At 39.7% G+C, this 17,888-nt stretch overlaps 3 protein-coding genes and 1 non-coding gene across 9 annotated transcripts; 2 read left to right on the forward strand and 2 right to left on the reverse strand.

The window, feature by feature from the left end:
- Positions 1-267: 267 nt before the first annotated feature.
- On the reverse strand, positions 268-8,125 carry cep97 (centrosomal protein 97). Of its 6 annotated transcripts, XM_086145165.1 has the most exons (12): positions 7,204-7,273; positions 6,610-6,775; positions 5,291-5,433; positions 5,022-5,180; positions 4,539-4,640; positions 4,319-4,432; positions 4,027-4,193; positions 3,769-3,933; positions 3,471-3,664; positions 2,202-2,844; positions 2,008-2,083; positions 268-1,088 (listed from the first exon to the last, which is right to left on the reverse strand). In XM_086145165.1, exons 2-12 carry the CDS (start codon positions 6,623-6,625, stop codon positions 651-653), a joined length of 2,217 nt encoding a protein of 738 aa, XP_086001291.1. In that variant the 5' UTR covers positions 6,626-6,775; positions 7,204-7,273; the 3' UTR covers positions 268-650. The 6 variants fall into 6 exon arrangements, with proteins under 6 accessions (XP_086001291.1, XP_086001288.1, XP_086001287.1 ...); XM_086145162.1 differs by lacking the exons at positions 6,610-6,775; positions 7,204-7,273 and adding an exon at positions 8,020-8,125 and having other exon boundaries at positions 3,486-3,664; XM_086145161.1 differs by lacking the exons at positions 6,610-6,775; positions 7,204-7,273 and adding an exon at positions 8,020-8,125.
- On the forward strand, positions 7,866-11,074 carry rpl24 (ribosomal protein L24). Its single transcript, XM_086145167.1, has 6 exons — positions 7,866-7,926; positions 8,053-8,128; positions 8,846-8,956; positions 9,974-10,110; positions 10,416-10,479; positions 10,955-11,074. Exons 1-6 carry the CDS (start codon positions 7,922-7,924, stop codon positions 11,033-11,035), a joined length of 474 nt encoding a protein of 157 aa, XP_086001293.1. The 5' UTR covers positions 7,866-7,921; the 3' UTR covers positions 11,036-11,074.
- LOC147234604 (small nucleolar RNA SNORA23) lies at positions 9,394-9,563 on the forward strand. The gene has a single exon (XR_015106088.1). It is a non-coding gene; the product is annotated as a small nucleolar RNA SNORA23 (small nucleolar RNA).
- A 768-nt stretch (positions 11,075-11,842) lies between the features above and the next one.
- mpc2b (mitochondrial pyruvate carrier 2b) lies at positions 11,843-17,351 on the reverse strand. The gene is made up of 5 exons (XM_086145168.1): positions 17,016-17,351; positions 15,145-15,185; positions 14,589-14,673; positions 14,290-14,401; positions 11,843-13,084 (listed from the first exon to the last, which is right to left on the reverse strand). Exons 1-5 carry the CDS (start codon positions 17,107-17,109, stop codon positions 13,042-13,044), a joined length of 375 nt encoding a protein of 124 aa, XP_086001294.1. The 5' UTR covers positions 17,110-17,351; the 3' UTR covers positions 11,843-13,041.
- Positions 17,352-17,888: the final 537 nt, after the last annotated feature.

Raw genomic sequence — 17,888 nt, forward strand, 5'->3', positions numbered from 1 at the left:
ACTGCCTTGCCACTATTCACCCTGTCATCTCGAAGGATGTTCTGCATCACTCCATCGAATTCACTCCAGAATTAAGTATAATAGTGATGCTTTGTCTTACATGTGATGATTTGACCGTGTTCCCCAAGTTCTTCAGATCGGCAGCCTCTAGTAACCAGCCCATTTAGACCCATCCCATGCAGACTTTGCTCCCTCTGGTTAGCCATCTGTCATCATTGTGTAAATGTCACGTCCAGACAGAAAGTTCAAAGAAAGTTCAAAGTTGTTTGGTTTTTATGCAATTTATTACAAATACTTAATTTAGTGGACATCGGTTAGAAGTAGTTGTTAAACCATGCTTGTTATATATATAATTTACTAGGTGAACCTAATAACTGCATGTTGTTAAATAATTACTTATTGCTCCTAAAACTCTTCTTCTTCGTCTGTCTTCTGAAGCTACATCAGTCTTTTTCTTGACACAGAGGTTTGGCCTCCATTAAATAACCAAAAGACCCAAAGGGTGACATATAAAGACAAGTTACATTCACAGGGAGCTACTGATTCTGCAGCTTGCACTGTGTTCAGATAACTACACACTGTCTTGACAATCGGTAAACGTTAAGTAAGTGCCAGATTATGAGATCTACTCATTAAGAAGAGTGTGGTTTTCAAACATGTCCTGTCTTTGTTGGGGTTACAGATGGCGAGGAATCTGGTGTTTCTCTTCTGTCACTGATGCTCTCCTCAGCCTCCTCCTCCCTCTGTTGCACAGAGGAGAGGTACTGCTCCAGGAGGCTGCAGTCTGGACTGTCTGACCCATTGCCACTGCAAACAGGGCTGAGTGCGCGCACCGTTTTCAAAGACCCTGCAGTCCCACTGCTCAGGAAGCTATCCTCCTGAGCCTCGTGCTGCTCACATGTTGACTGGAAGCCGGAGTCTGGGAAAGAAACGTCTGTACCAGCTGGGTTGTTGGTGCTGGAATTCACATTTGGAGCAACCTCACAAAGTCCAGGGGTGGAGATCTGAGCAGGCGTGGCTGTAGGAGGCTGAGTGATTTGGGTCAGCTGGTGTTCTACAGTCTGTTTCCACTGCTGCAGAGACTGGAGCTATATGGATGGCAAAGGGCATCAGTGGGAACAAATAAGATCAATTAATACTCCATGAAAAGACTTACCGTAATTTCTAGACTATAAGCCACTACTTTTTTCCACATGCTTTGAACACTGTGGCTTAAACAACAATGCAGCTAATTTAATGATTTTTTGGGGACTAACAAGCTTCATGCCGCCGAAACAATTGGCCTCATCACATCGGACCAAAGAAATTACTATGAAATTCTGAGGCTGTTCAACTGAAGCACTGAAGAAGACGACTTAATGGTTTTAGTGCAGAGGAAGAAGAAGATGGCAAACAGCTGGAATAGGACAAAGCGGGGATAGAAAATGGATGGATGGATGGACTTTTCCTCATGTTATTTATTACTAATCTTTTTCGTCAGCTGTGTTACAGGCACTGTTCAGAAATAAACATTACCAGTGCGTATTTGCGGATGTTGCCGGTAGGTATTTAATTAAAAGATAAAAAAATTAATGTGTAAATATCTCAGGTGACAACATGGACACCTGCAGCTTGTATACACGTGCGGCCTATGGATGTACACACATATTTATTTATTTATTTATTTTTAGTCAATGCAGCTAATATTCAGGTGTGCTCTGAAAGCCAGAAAATGCATAAACATTTTAATATTCTTTCCCCATGTCTGTTAATTTGTGTATCAAATCATGTCAATTGTATGTTCAAAAAGAGTTAGGTTTCAAATATCTATTGACTACTCCTGACCTCAGGTGCACTACAGAAGTTCATAAATAGAACCATGCATTTACTATCATCATAACTAAGAAAGCAATAAGAAGAGAGAAGAATTTTGGTTGAATCCTTCATGTGAGTGTGATTCATATGAAGTGTGACTATAAAAGACAGTTTTCCACTCTAGTCTTTGGTAAGTGTAGACCTGATGCTGACCTGTTTCCACAGAAACTTCACAGCGTCCTCCTGCACCAGCCTTTGCAACCTCTCTTCTTCACATTGCCTCTGCACTCTGTGGACAAATATAACAATTTAATGAGTCTTTGCAATTTTTGGCAAAATATAACTAAATAGTTGCGAATATCCATCCACTGTTAACCTCCATGTAACATTAATGGTCAGTTAGGTACCTGTCTAACTTTTCAGACAAGAAAACAATGTGGTCTTGCATCCGTCGCAGCCGAATTTCACTGCGCACCTCACTCGCAATAGGGTTATAACACCGAGCGTAATGTCCCCTCCACCATGACTGTATTTTCACAGCGGCGTTTGTGGTTCCTGCAGAATCTGATAAAGTGATGCAACTAACAGCTTCCTCTATCTCAGATGCATCCTTTTGTTCTGCCTGAAAATGAGAGAAAGCTTCTTGTTCATTCTGTGGTGTGCTCTGGACTGCAACTGAAATTGCTCTTATGGCATCACAAGAAACAACTTCTTCAAGAGACTCCTTTTGTGTATTCACTGGAGTTGAATGATGAGTCTTGCTGTTGCTAAGCTGCTTGTGTTGTGGTGGCAGCTTAAGGGCAAGAGAATCGGGCTCAAAAGTCTCTGTCTCATCTTCGCTGTCAGAGTGTGGTGGCGGTGGCTCCTGATCAGACATGCAGGGGCTGAAGGTACACTCTGACAGAAGCATCTTGCAATCAAGTAGGTCTTCATCATTCTGCATATCCTCTAAACGTAGCTGCTCCTCTCCAAGCCGGGGGCTGTGAATGACTGGCAATGGCAGCGGAGATGTTTCAGAGCCCACCCAGGTGTTAAATCGTAAAACTGGCCCTGTGAAAAAGCAAAAACACCACAAAGACACACAATTATACAACAGCTTAAAAAAGACCAACATGAAATACTATGAACCGTGAAGGACCTTATAATTAAAAGTTCACATCAACACAACCAAGTTATGTAAGAAGCCTGCAAAAATTATTGCAAAATCATGGACTAGTTAGCCTCAAGGGCAAAATAAGAGGCAGCCGCAGATATCACTATACATATGGTATTTATAGTATTGAACTCTTACACTACTATAATTCAGAATTTCTCCTTCATTGGATTTCTTTAGTACTTGCTATTTTTTCATCAGAGGACCTGCAGATGTTAGATGATTTAGAGAGAAGGCTTCGGAGAAGCCAGGCTGAGATGGTTCGGTCATGTGCCGAGGAATATAGTGAATATATTGGTAGACGGATACCAAAACTGGAGCTGCCAGGCAGAAGGTCTCGAGGAAGAGCAAAGAGAAGATTTATGGACATAGTGGGAGAGGATATGAAGGTAGTTGGTGTGAGAGAGGAGGATACAGAGAATAGGGTTAGATGGAGAATGTTGATTCGCTGTGGTGGCCCCTGAAAGGAAAAGCCGAAAGGAGAAGAAGATCTGTAAATATTGCACATTCTGTACATATGGACCTCTGCTTTTTGCACCTTTTTCCTGGTCCAAGGGTGCAGCAGGCATCAAAGTAGTAGTCACCGCCTTCACCTCTCTGGCTCCCTCCTGTGGCGCAGGTTGTAAAGGACTATGCTTCTCAACATCCAGCTGAGTAGGGCGAGAAATGTTTGGGCAGCTTCCATGGTTCTCCTGTAGCAACTGTCTTTGATGAAACCTGGTAGACAGTTGTGTCATTAAAAGCTTCCTTCAGTTTGGCAAACAAAAAAAAAGGGATAAAGAATGTCAGAATGGCAATATATTTAGGCTCCAAGTTTTTACCTCTGCTTGCTGAGAATCTTCTCCAGTTTGGCATCTTCTGCTGTCTCTAGTGCTGGTGATGAAGTCAGAGGGCAAACAGTAGCGAGGTACTGAACCAGTTGGACATGCTGGCCTGGTCGATATGAGCGACCTTTACCCTGACTGTATAGCCACTCTGCTTTAAGACTGCATTTGTGAAAAAAAAAAAAAATAGAATTAGTGTAAAAATATGGATGCGAGCTTCAAGAGAAAACGGGAACAACAAGGTAAACAACAAACCCTTCTTTTTGAGACACCACATAACCATCAAGAACTTTAAGGCTCAGGCACCAACTCATGACGTAAGGCCGATAGTCAAAGCTTGGCAGGGAAGGGGTTGCCATAACACAGGGGTTGCTCATAACAGACAGCTGCTCCAGCTCTTGGAGGGAAGCCAGGTGCAACACCTATGGAGCATCAGGATTTGTGGGGGAATAGAAAAATAAAACAAGATTTAGATAATAAAAAGAAAACAAAACTGCCTAGAACGGAAATCTTGATGAGTGTTGTTGATAAAGACTGTAGGAGTTACTTCGTTGAGATCCCTTATCTCATTTTCTGCCAGCGAGAGAATGGATATATGTGCAGGTAGGTGGACAGGAACCGTGCGAAGCGTCTGAATGCTGTTTCCATGAAGTAAAAGAGTCTGGAAAAAAATGTCATCAAATTAATCCATACATATTGGAATATATTTCATCTACAAAGAATCAATTAATGATTTAGCTTGTATCCCTCCTTTGTCAAATACTCACCTTAAGCTCTACCAGTTTGGTCAGATCACCGATGTTAGATATATTATTGTCAGACAGATCCAAGTGTTGAAGGGAAACACAGTTGTTAAGTTGCTCAATGACCTGTGGAAAAGCATACATATTCAATTAGATAAACCTGTGTAATGTAGACACACGCATGCAAGCACGCACGCATGCACGCACACCTTGAATACTGGAATTTGACAAAAACATAAACGAGCCAAATCCCTACCCCATCCCACCACCCGGTAGATAGATTTAATAAATAGTTACTGGTAAATTGTAGGAAAATTTTAACTGTAAATTTAATTATCAGCATTAAATTATATAAAACTTGGTAAAGGAACTAAATATGTCTACACAATACACTAAAAACTGAAACATTTAATACTGTATTCACATACTGTTTTGATAATTTTGCACACATTAATATTGTATTATTGGTGTATTGTTGAAGTATGGGAGAACATTTTCTTTTCATACCTTTATATTGTTCCCACACAAGTTGAGCCATCTGAGATTAGGCAGATCCCTCAGCCCCTCAATATAACCAATACTGTTGTTGGGAAGATTTAGGACTTTAAGTTCTGTTAGCCGACACACACCCATCATTCTCACCAGACGGTTACTGGCAACGGAGAGCTGCAAATGAAGGAATGTAATAAAAGAGTAATGCACCTCTCACTCCACGTAAATTGAATGACTGTAATAGATACTAAGGGCAAAATTGCAGCATCTGGGGACTAACATACCTGCTGGAGGCCTGGACTTCTTTCCAAATAGTCCAGTTTCATGATTTGGTTTCGGTCTAGGATGAGTGTGTGAGTGTCATCAGAGCAGACAAAATTTGGTTCCAGCTTTTGTATACCCCGAGATGACAGATCCACCACATCTCCTTTTCAAAATGAGAAGTTGGATATTAAATTGACTTGCAAAATAACAACTTTTTTTCTAAATGATATGACAAGGCAAACACACTTTAAACACTTATGAAAAGCTGAGGACAGGTTAGCAACAGGCACATAACAACAAAAGTTAATTTACAGTCATTAGATCAGAAATGATTTCTTTTGCCAAGTACTTTCACAGATCAGAAATTTGCTGTTACATAACAATGCATTAACACCCCGTCAAAGATATTCCTAATATAAACTTAGTAGTGATACATAGAGATAAAATACATTAGTGAAAGAAATTGCAGAACAATAAGAACAAAAGACAGCATTTTTCAATAATGATTATCTAAATTGCAATCTTGGTTGAAGGTCTTCACAATAATGAAATTTGAAATCAGGGAAGGAACCATATCATTGGCAATCACAGACCTTGTTCATGAAACATGCTGCAGACAAAAAGGAAATTTTGGCCTGATGGTAGTTAGCCTTCTGCCACACAGGAGAGTCTCAAAACATTAGAGTTTACAATCCTATCCCCAAACCCAGGGGCTCTGGAAAGATGGCAGTTTGCATATCAGTGACCAATACGCTGCGGTCTGCCCTTGTCCATGATAACAGTAAACTGAAGGCAGGGAAGAATGACGTGACGATGACAGTGTAGAACTGCACCATCATCATCTTTGGCAAGATGAATTTTCACAATGGCAGATGGAGGTACATCTATTGGTAGTCTTTTTGATTAGTGAGCTCCCCCTTCAGGTGCTGACTGTTGATGGTCTCCAGGAAGCAGTAGGACTCCCTTGGATAACTTAATATAACCCCCCTGCATGTGATGATAATGCTCTGAAAAGCAAGAGCCTTTTCTCAGCACTTCAGTAGCTTGCTAGATGGAACAGCAGCTTAATACTACAAATCATACATTTTAACAAAGAAACCACTTCTTGTGTCATTTCAGCCAGCCAAATCAGCTCATATGTGAATCATTCAAATATTCATTATGCTTTTAAGACGAGGAGAAAACAAGCATGTATTTTTAATTGTCCTGGGTAAACGCATCTGGCGACCTACTATGTAAACAATGAAAAAAAAAATCTAAACGCATCTTCAACAACCAGTCTCTCAATAGATTTGCATTGTTTTTTTAGACGCAAGACTGAAGGTCTCTGCATACTCACTTTGTGTGTCGGACATGTAGTGAGGCAAAAACGAGCAAAAGGCCGGGAATTCTCAGAGAGGTAGCCCGAACGCTCTGCATAGACGAGGGCATCTCACGCAAAAGATGCCGAGACCTTGCGGGTATGAAATGTGTCCAGAAACAACTTTGTTCGAGGTCTCGCAGACCTGGCAGTGAGAACAAAGTAGAGGAGCGTGCAGAGACCTTGCTGGCTGTATGGCAACTGACAGAAACTTTGACTCAAATTCATTAATAATAACACTGGGGAGTAACGATACAATTGTGCTACATGTGCATGAAGCAATGATCCGCAGCTTCCAGTCTAGTTTTGGAATATTATGAGAAGAACACGGTAAATTTTTCAACTCGGCTAGAAGATATCCAGTTGGTCAAACTCCAAATGACTGGCCGGAGATGATTTATTTACATCGCTTAGTCTTATGTTGGGAATGGTTGATGAGGTAACGCAAGCTAACGCCTTCCCGTAAACAGAACGTAAGGATGAATGCCTGCGCCATTAAACAAAGCAGTTTTCATACAAGAAGAATAGTTTTATGTCTAACAGGGATGAAGGGGAGGGGGCACAACAACTCACCAGCATTTGTTTCAAATTGCAAATCTGATACACCCATACCGAGGGTTCAGGCAGCCGACACCTTTCGTTCGCTAGCAACGCGTCTTCTTCTTCGGCTACGGTGTGCAGCAGTGCTGCCCCCTGTAGGACACTACTCTTGGTGTGTAAATCCAGCAACTTCCAACCGTTTAGTTACATAGATCCCTATTAAACGTGCCTGTCCCTGAGTTGATATGAGAAACCATTTGACTGCAAATTAGCTTTCTGAATTTCGAAATTGATAGGGGGTCTGTTTCTCTCACATACGGGTACAAACGACAATATAAACACATACCTTAAGGGGAAACGCACGGAAATAGCCGATTATTTTGTTTAGCAATATATTTATAACCGTGCACTAAGCTAGAAAATGTGTTGAATGCAGAGTTTAATACAGCTGTGACGAATCTGTCACTTGTCATAACTCCCAATGGCTGATGGCCTGGGTAATTTACGACTAACCTTTCGTGTGACGAAGCTTCATGCCGAAGGGTCATGGTGTGACGTCAGCAAAGAGATAATAATTACAAAAGACAATTTTCCCCCCCAAACATTAATAAAGACTTAACCTTTGAGGTTTTTATAAATTATCGGCAGTTTCGTCTTTTTTACAGGTATTGAAATATCAATTTGGCTTGTGCTAAATCCTCTTCCGCTTCCGTCATCGTTCTTTCCGGTTTTGCGCCCTCTCGTAGCCATCATGAAGTGAGTCGTCGGAATATTATCTAAAGCCATCTAGACATTTTAATAAGCATTGAAATGATACTTTTACAACGTCGCATCATTTTGTACTCTTACCTTTCAATGATGTTGAATATTTGTTGTTTCCAGGGTCGAGTTGTGCAGTTTCAGCGGCTATAAAATATATCCCGGCCATGGCCGCCGGTACGCCAGGATAGACGGGAAGGTAATGTGTTTCACTTGCTCATTTATCGTTTCAAAAAAAGTACTTCCTACGACTTTTAAACGTCACGACGTTATCGTGCAGTACACTGTGTCAATAAGTGCCATAGTTTCACCTTTTATAGTGTATGTAACTTAAAATATTTTGATCAAGCCCTGTCGGTTCCCATTGAATCCAATGCAGCCTACTTAGCCGTGCTAGCTTGTGCTGGTTAGCTTCACCAATAACAACCAAGATGACCTCATCACAGTCCTCTCAGTTATGGCATGTGTTAATTTTGACTACCCCAAGGTTGTTGATCGTAACTGACCATCCTGACTAGATCGAATATCTTAGCCAAGCTTCAAACTTAGCGGACCATTCGGATAAGCGGGTCCTAAAAGAGGCATGGATGTGGGTTCTCTGAAGTAGAATATAAATTGAAAACGTTAATGCTTTATTCTGTGGTCAGTAAAGGAAATCTGTAAAACTCAGGCCATCAATTTTTTTTTTACATCAGTTTAATGTGTCCTGGCAGATGCCCTATTCTTAGTTTACCGAGGAATGGCAATAGGAGCAATGTAAAGTTGGTTGTGATGATAAAACGTTATCTGGCAGTGTAATTATCTAAACGTAATAATGGGGTTTAATCAGATATGTTTAGCACACTATGACCTTTGAATTAATTGCACATTTTTTCAAGTCATGTATCTGAGTAATATGGCCTTGCCTTCCTGTTAGGTGTTCCAGTTCCTGAATGCAAAATGTGAGTCTGCGTTCCTGGCCAAGAGGAACCCCAGGCAGATCAACTGGACTGTGCTGTACAGACGCAAGCATAAGAAGGGGCAATCTGTAAGTAACAGTTTTAAGAATGAAACCTTCGTAATCTCACATTCCAGTCTTACTTTCTCTTTGTATTTTGATATAGTGGTTCACATTAAAGATAAGATAGTTTGATAAAGTGATGTTTGAGCAAAACATGCTTTCAGCTGAAATAGATGTCAGAACAGTACACATTCAAGCTCACTGAAATTACCTTAACTGTTTTTGATTTAGTGTTCATTATGTATAGCATTATCAATTGTCATAATTTAGAATTCTTTCTCAATTTTCTGTCAATCTTTTTTTAATATAAAGAAAGAATCCATTACTGTCCTTTACAGGATCAATATTTTCCACTCTTGTCGTAATGCAGTGTTTGGTCAGGCATTCCTTTTAGTAGTTACATTTTACACTGTTCAAGACCTTAATGTGGCGCAATTTGTTAACCTTGGGTGAATTTGGCTGTAGGTGGATGGTGTGCATGGTGTCAGTTCATGTTATGTGTTGTTGTCAGACTGTGTTTTGCAGGCTGTGCAACAGTGCTCACACCATACCTGCAGCCATAGACCAAACTGGAGTTCATAGTACTGGCCATTGACTTCCCACCAGTGGCTAGCCTCCAAACTCTCCAACACTTGTCTCCTGCATCCTAAATTTCCTCACAATTCATGACCAGCTTTCAACAATGTACAAAACATATTTAAGTTTGAAAGATATTTGTAGGCCAAAGCTATGAAATAACAGGTTGGGATTGGCAATGCAGCTATAATTTACAACAGTAACTTGTAGGACAGGTAGAGCTCCATTTTCTTATAATGTTGTGCAGTGGGGGTCTCCTGATATGAATGATGTTGACACGTCTTCATTCAGCAGTTGGCAAATGACTGACTTGTTTAACTATTGTTAATTGACTAGACTGTAAATAAGTTTTTACTGCCAAAACAGCCCTGGGGCCAGAGAATTAAAATGCCCAACTGGTCTCTGTTCATTCAAGCATATATTTTATCTGATCAACTAAATGCACTAGTTTTGCCTCATGTGTAACAGGAAGAGGTAGCCAAAAAGCGCACCCGCCGTGCTGTCAAGTTCCAGAGGGCTATCACTGGGGCCTCCTTGGCAGAGATCATGGCCAAGAGGAACCAGAAGCCTGAGGTCCGCAAGGCTCAGAGGGAGCAGGCTATCAGGTAAAACAAGCTGTCATCTCTGTCCTAGTTGTGCAGTTTCTCCCCTTCATGGAATGTATTCTTAGTGTCTATGAAGTGTTTACTGTAAACCATGATTAGGTTGTATAATATGGGCCGTGAAGAACATCTTAACATTTCTGCATTGCCACTGAATTAGGTTGGGCTTTGTTATACTGATGATGATGTCTTTATGATTGAATTTTACTTTACTGGAATCAAAAAATAATTTGTTACATTCAGTGCGGTGGCAGTTTTAAATTGGATCCTGTATTTGTGATTTCATGGTTCTTGCTGTATTTTCTCAGGGCTGCCAAGGAGGCCAAAAAGGCAAAACAGGCAGCAAAGAAGCCCGCTGTCCCAACTGCTAAGGTTAGACGTCCTCATTTGTTTGTTTCACCCTTTTCTTCTCTGAGCAGAATTAGTAGATATTTTAAGCGTGGTAGAAATGCTTTTGCTAAAGCCGCAGAATTGGATATAGTAATTTAGGTTGCTTGGTACATAAGGAGAGAAACTGGCCTTTAACATAGTTTTTTCAAAATATGTGCATCAACATAATAATAGAATGCATTAATTTACCCATTTTGTGAGATACACTTGAACATTTTTACATTAAATTAATCTTCGTTAAGGTTTTTGTGAGGCAATTGTTTGAATTCAATAAAATAAATTACAATACAGTCATGAGTATGGTCTTGGCTGTAACCATAAAAGGTCTGTTTTTAACTAAAGAGAGACAACTGATTTATTTGTTAGAATTCTGCTCTCATAATACCACAGAAATATCCACAATAAAAACTTGAAACTAGCGATGTTTAACAAAGTGTCTGTTGTTTGTCTCTTGCAGGCCTCTACCAAGGCCGCACAGAAACCCAAGATTGCCAAGCCCATGAAAATCAGCGCACCTCGTGTTGGTGGAAAACGCTAAGCTCAATATCTGTTTGCAAATAAAAAAAATTGAGTTTAATTGTGACTTTGTCATTAATTGAGAAAAAAAGCTTTACTCATGTAATTGAGACATTCAGAAATTCCCTACAGGTCCGTAGAACTGAAGAAACCTCCTAGATGAGGGCTAAATGTCTTAAAGTGAAAAAAATTCAAGTCCAATTGCCATGATAAGATTGACATGTAATTCAGACTTAAACTACTATCCTGTGTATACGTGGTGACCTCAACAATGCACACCTTACCAATAACAGCAGGTCCAAAGCTGAGACCTCATCTATACCAATTATGAGGGTGAGTTACAATATAGTTTGAATATAATAGACATGCTGAAAGGCAGCTGTCGAGTGATTCATGAAGCTCTTAAAGGCATATGAAATTAGGCAGTCATTTTTACCTGTATAGTTCAATTTTCTAACCTCAGTATTTGAATGTGTACACATTTCAATCCTCAATGTAGACCTGTCACAAATAAAACTTCCTGTGACTTGCAGCACTTACCCAGACATTCCCTGACTCCAAGCTTGCAGTGTGGGGATCTTGTGCACCATTAATGAATTGCTTTAATACACACAAGCTAAGAATTTGCTAATAAGTAGAGGTTTGTCCAAATACTAAAAGGGCCTATAAGGGGGTTGGTAAAACAAAATGTCAATAAAATTACTAAATGTGATGATGGCGCAGGTGTTCTCAGTCATAACCAGCGCTACATGAGGTAATGTCTACAAATTAGCATTCAGTCTGCCAGTGTGAACGAGTGAAGTCAATCTTACTGTAAAAAATGTCATACTAAGGTGTTGAACACAGTTTATTAGCATTACATAGCCATTACATGTCCATAGAGCCTCCCTTTGTTCTAAACAGGTAACAGAATATGTTATATTTTAAACTGATGTGAATCAATTATTGCTTAAAAAGTAGGGGATTAGAATGTATGCTAGAGTGGAAGGATGTCAAATACTGGTGAAACAGTCATGGTGAATTGGCGAAATTGTGTCGACAACTGGACTTGAAATTTTTCACTTTGAGATTCTTTCACCCCAAATATGATTCGAAAACTCCCCATAGGTCATTTGAACTGAGGAAGCCTCTTGGATGAGGAATGAAATGTCCTCAAGTGAAGAAATCAAGTCCAGTTGCCAAGACAAGATTTTTACAATAATTCACCATGACCTGGATGACTGAGAACCTCCACAGACAGGTCAAATACTATTCTCACAATACACATCTTTCGTAGAGAAAAGAGGCGTCAAATAGCCATAAACAGTTAAGTGCCAGTGTTAGCAAGTTGACTTGTAAAATAAAAGAAAGTTGGACATTGAATATGTGGGATGAAAGAATTAGAAATCAACAGTCAACAATACAGTATAATGAGACAGTCAGGTCAAACCATTAATAAATTATAATTTGTTCTTGAACAAGTTAAAGCCTTGAAAATGGAAGGAATCATTACATGTTGATAATCGCTCTTTTAAAAATGGTGTGACTGCTATTATGGATAAGTCTAGAAGGTAATGTGTAGTCCTTGATTCAACATTCCCTGCACCATGTTCAACACATATTTATTTTCTTTTTTTTTATTATTGCATGAGGTAATGACAGCTAAACCTGAAAATGATGGAAAACGCAAAACTTCCCAGTTTGCATTACAAATACACCGTGGACTTTATAAATAAAGACTGTACAATCATACAGCTTGTCAAACAAGTGGTGCTTGTGCGTTGGTGACCATCATTCTTTAGTTTGTGTTGACCACAATTTTTTTTTAAAATTATCTTCTTTATGTTAATTTGGACCCTGAGGAAATATCGAACTTAAATAAAAGTGCACCTCTCCAACAGGGAAACAGGCTACATGTGGTAGGATAATGGTTATGGCATGAATGTAATGGAGACAACATGGATGATGGCGAAATGCGGGGAAGGGGCAGCTCGATGCCCAGGGTGAAGTCTCCCTTTCTTTCCACGACAGTGGAGCGTCGACACACACTCAGGACTCTGCAGCCTCTTTAGCCTTCTGTTCCTGCTTGTAACTGTTAGGGAATTGAGAAAAACAAAGGCATGACTCCTTGTGAAGATTGATCAATAAAATGTTTATCTGTTCGTGATTTTGGATGCGTGTGATCATAAAAGGAAACATTTTTTATGCACAAGGTATTCATTTCCACATTTACTTGAGGGTTACAAAGGGACGGAGAAAAAATCTTTTAAAATCCAAATTCCACATAAGAGACGCTAATTTATCGTGATACTTGAGACACCTTTAGCATGAGCTTCACCAGCTGCTACCAGCAACATCTTTCTCAAAAATCCAGAGGGCCAAAACCTCTTGATGAATAGTTATAAAATGTCATTGTTAATCAGCATCAGCGTCCATCATGACATCACATCATAGTTGAGATCTCCATCTGATTTATCATTTCATGCCATCCTTTAAGGCAACGGACAGAAAGTGTGAGGATATCAGAATAAAACTTCTGTGATTACAGATATTGCATTGGGGCAGGAAAGAAGATGTCTGTATGAAAAGATTCATTTGAACTGAAACATTTTAATCCCCCGGCACATCAGTAGTGAGTGGCATCATTTTAAACAGCAGAAAAACTATGAGGATGCTTCTTTTTGGACATGACAGGTATAATGGAATATGTTTTGTTTGACGCTTTTATATGTTTCTTTATTTTCCTTTGGTTGTTCTCAAAGTACTTGGTTGGGAAATGAATGATGGCTATGCACAGCTATGCAGCTCATAGGACATTTCTTTGTATCGTATATGGTGTCCATTTACCATATTTAGCGCTTTCATCATCTTACGGTTTTGAAAGCGCTTTACTCTGGATTATATTCTCCCATTAACTCACAGATGTCACGCAGGGCGCTAACCTGAGAATCAGGAGCAACGGGGGCTTTGGTCTTGCCTAAGGACACTTCAGCACTCAGATAGGAGGAGTTGGTAATCAAACCGCCAACAACTGGATCAATGATTGTGATCTATTGTGTTATTTCTTATTAATCTGGACTTCCCCATGTCATTTATTCATGCTAATAAGAGCTACTTTACTCCGACTCATATCAGCTGCACATGTCGCTATTTATTAGCTTAATGCAGTGAATTTGTATCAGCAATGAGCGAGAAATACCTTATCGCCAGCTGGCAACTGCACATTTAGATTCCCAAGAGAAAAAATGTCAAATAAATCACCAGTAAATGATTATAATTCAATGTCAGCAGACAGACCTCCAGATCCTGTACAGTTGAGAGGCTCCTGCACTGCCCACAAAGAAGTTGACAGCAAAGAGGTTCCAGTTCTTTGGGATAATGACCAACGAATACCGGGACCAGATCAGTCCTGTTGAAGGAAAACAGGGGAGTGAAGGTTAAACACACAACTGAGGGCAGAGTCAACATATGTTTCGGCAGAAGGGGGCGAGACAAGATTTGTTTGGAGAATCATATTGCAAAAATTGGACAACCTTCGGGGAACGCAAACAATCCACCATCTTGGATTTTGAAAGCACTCGCCGAATCTCTTTTACCTGTTGCTGTGAGGACTGCGGACTGGGAGGTACTGAGTTTTTCAGCTGGCCGTGTCATATCAGCCAATCCAGCAAAGACCAGACCCTGCAATCACAAGGGCACCCTCATCTTTGTGTCCAGTATCTGCTTTTATTATCAGCATTTAATTTGTCCAGATATGCAACTCATGATTCTAAAGTATAAAAAAAACAAACAAAGATTAACACAAATTGACTACGTAAACAGTTTTTCTTCAACCACTTAGACACTTAGCATGTTTGTATCCAATTTTTGTCTCTAACAGAAACTTTATTAGCTTCTTCACGTTTGTTGAGATTTTGCACGGTTTGGCCAGTTTTCACTTGTGGCTGATTGATCAGTGTAACAATCACCAGGGCTTGTTAAAGACTCGCTAATTATTATTATTATTTTATTGTCTTTATTCTATGTACTTCCCGCTTCTTAACAATTATAATTACTGTATCCTGTATTTCTTGTGCTAAAGTCTTATTCCTTGTAAAATTGGTTTATACACGTTGTATAGGTTAGACTGCATATGTGCTGCAAAGTACTTACCCATTTGAACACTGGCGCCCAGAAGAAAACCGTTTTTGGTCCTAAAATGCAAGACGGAAATGAAATGTGACATTTTGCCATATTCACAACTTCAATGACTGTTTTCTTTAATAATGTTGGATCCATACAAACTTTTATTAGAATGTTTATTAGAATTGGTATGAATATTGAACCCAAACGCTGTGTTTCAGTGAAACCCACATCAAGTGTTATATAACAGAACCAACACATACCCTTATTACCACTGTATCTTATTCTTGACAACACAAGCACACAAAACTCTGGTGACATAGAAAGACGTCTTTGAAAACTACTGTTTCTTTTGAAGAATATTCTCCCTCTGGGGCTTTAGAGGCAACAGAGGAAGCAAACATTTGTCTAATCTTAAATACATAATTGTATTTCAGACGCTGCATCTCTTTTTGTGTGGAAAAACAGCTTGGTAAAGTTAACTTTAGTAAGTTTACAAGCTAACTGAATGATCCAATCATAATACTATTCATTGTATTTCAATAATGAACCAAGGCAGCATTACTGAGTAGTGTAGATGACTAGTATATTCAACTACTTGACAATGGCGACACACAGGGCCCTTTGAGGGGAAAAGAACTTGGACCTAGTTTTGCATAATCAAACAGGAGTGCCTCTCCAATGCAATGCTTGGGGACTTGGTATATCTGTCCAGCTAAGACAAGAGATTAACTCACAACAACTCAAAGGAAGGAACATGTGATGGTGCAAAATAAAAGCTGCTTTTATTACATTTTCCACCGATAAAAGAGGCTGAACAAAAAGTAGGACAACTGCTACGCGAATCACCTATGAGGGAGTTGGCTTTTGCCGCCGCCCCTTCATACCTGGTCGACACAGTTGTCCTTGACAGCAAGAGCTGCTTTACCCTTGGAAAGAAAACAATGGGCTCAATGTCGCTGAGGGTCTCCTAATCCTTACTTCACTGAGGTCTTAAACGTGTGGAAAACTGAAATCTACAATCATCCCTAAAGCCATATAGCTCTACTACAGACCTTGCCATTTTGAAGATTAGAATCTCTTATTTATATGGAAATATCTATGGCCATTTTAAAAGCAAGGTCTGTGAGCAGTATCTGGCTCAAACACAAAGGTCTAAAATAACACTGCTAAAAATCGGAAAGAACAAAACCATAAACACACCTTAAAACTGAATACTGCTACATTCCTACAGAGTTCTGATAAATCAGGTGGGAAAGCATGGGTTTAAATAATTAATATTACTTTGGCTTTTAATTATGGGGGCACCTTAATCAAGCCACAATTGTCACCAAATGTAAGCTATATGCATTGCTTTCGACAATTTCCAGTTGACTTTCATTTAGCATTGGCTTTACGTATTCCATAAATGATTGATTGAATGCAAACAGATCTAAAAACCATGGCTTGCAGCCCAGCCTTTAAATAAAAATGTAGCGCAGTCTGTAATGTTTGGAATCTGCGTAACACGAATATTATTGTGTTTAACATTCTGGTTTCTTTAAGAGTTTATTATCAATGCACGCATGGGATTTAAAAAGAAAACTACGACGCCTGTAGGATGTAGTTGAACTCGAACTCAACAACACAGTAAACGACAAGAAGTCAGAGTTTGACAGGAGAGCGGTTTAAACCCAAAAGTGTGACTTTTCGTAGGGTCAACGTCAGAGGGAGCTGCAAAACTGGATACACTCCAGAGATTTTGATCGTCCGGAGTTGACAGTGACAGCACAGCAGTTCAGACCGGCATCACAAGCTACGAGCTTACATTGCTGATCATCTACTCCCACCGCAGCGCACACATACACACACATGGAAAACGAGCTAAAAATAACAAAAAGCAGTATGGTGAAGTGTATTACCAGCTGGATGGTTATAGAGAGGTCTCAGCTTGGCGGGGAGTATATGTTCAACCTTGTCCAAAATCCTGTGATAGGAGGCTCTAAGTGCAGCCATTGTTGTAGAGTTTGAGAAGGAAATAGCAGCACTGATCGAAGCTTGTGGCAAGCCTGGTAACAACGTTAGCTAGCTAACCTCTCTTAAAAGTCGCCTCACTTTGAAATCCGTTTAGATGTCCTAAAATTGATAAACACCGAGTTATTGTTACTATCATAAGGAGACGTTCCTGTGCTGCTTTCGACCTTCCCTGCACGCCTTAACATCGAACACACAACGGGGTGACTTTCTGTGTACACTCCAACCAAACGTTGAAGAGGCGGGGCTAATATTTTCTCCATTCTCATTGGCCAGCCTGGTCTAAGCCTCGATATGATTGGTTTAGAGAGCATCAATTTTTTCTGTATTCGGCGTATTCCCGCCGGGTGGGGACAAGCCAACCTTTACAGATATCTAATGCATATACAAAATGAATGGCCTTATGTTTCCTCATGCCTGTTAATGCAATTGACATTCGATTCAATTTAGCCATGTTTGTTTTTCATATGTTTTATCTGTTTATACTATATATTTTCAATTAAAACATTTTTTAAAGCTATCTAATATTTAGCTGGAAAAAGAATTTAAACACGCATTTGACTTATTTGTTGGTTTTAAGGACGAATAAACGTGTAAATAAATTGAATTCAATGTGAGCAAAAATGTAAATGGTATGATATTTAGCGAGACGGTTAGAAGAGATCTTATAGCACTGAATTGTTGACATCTTGTCTTAGGGCTGATTCTTATGAACTGGCTGAGTGATAGTTAGTGGAAAATGAATAGCTCCAAATGTTTAA

The sequence above is a fragment of the Fistularia commersonii genome, chromosome 4 (genome assembly GCF_037954325.1).
Source record: "Fistularia commersonii isolate RoL2024-O1a breed Wild chromosome 4, RoL_Fcom_v1.0, whole genome shotgun sequence".
Lineage (NCBI taxonomy): Eukaryota > Metazoa > Chordata > Actinopteri > Syngnathiformes > Fistulariidae > Fistularia > Fistularia commersonii.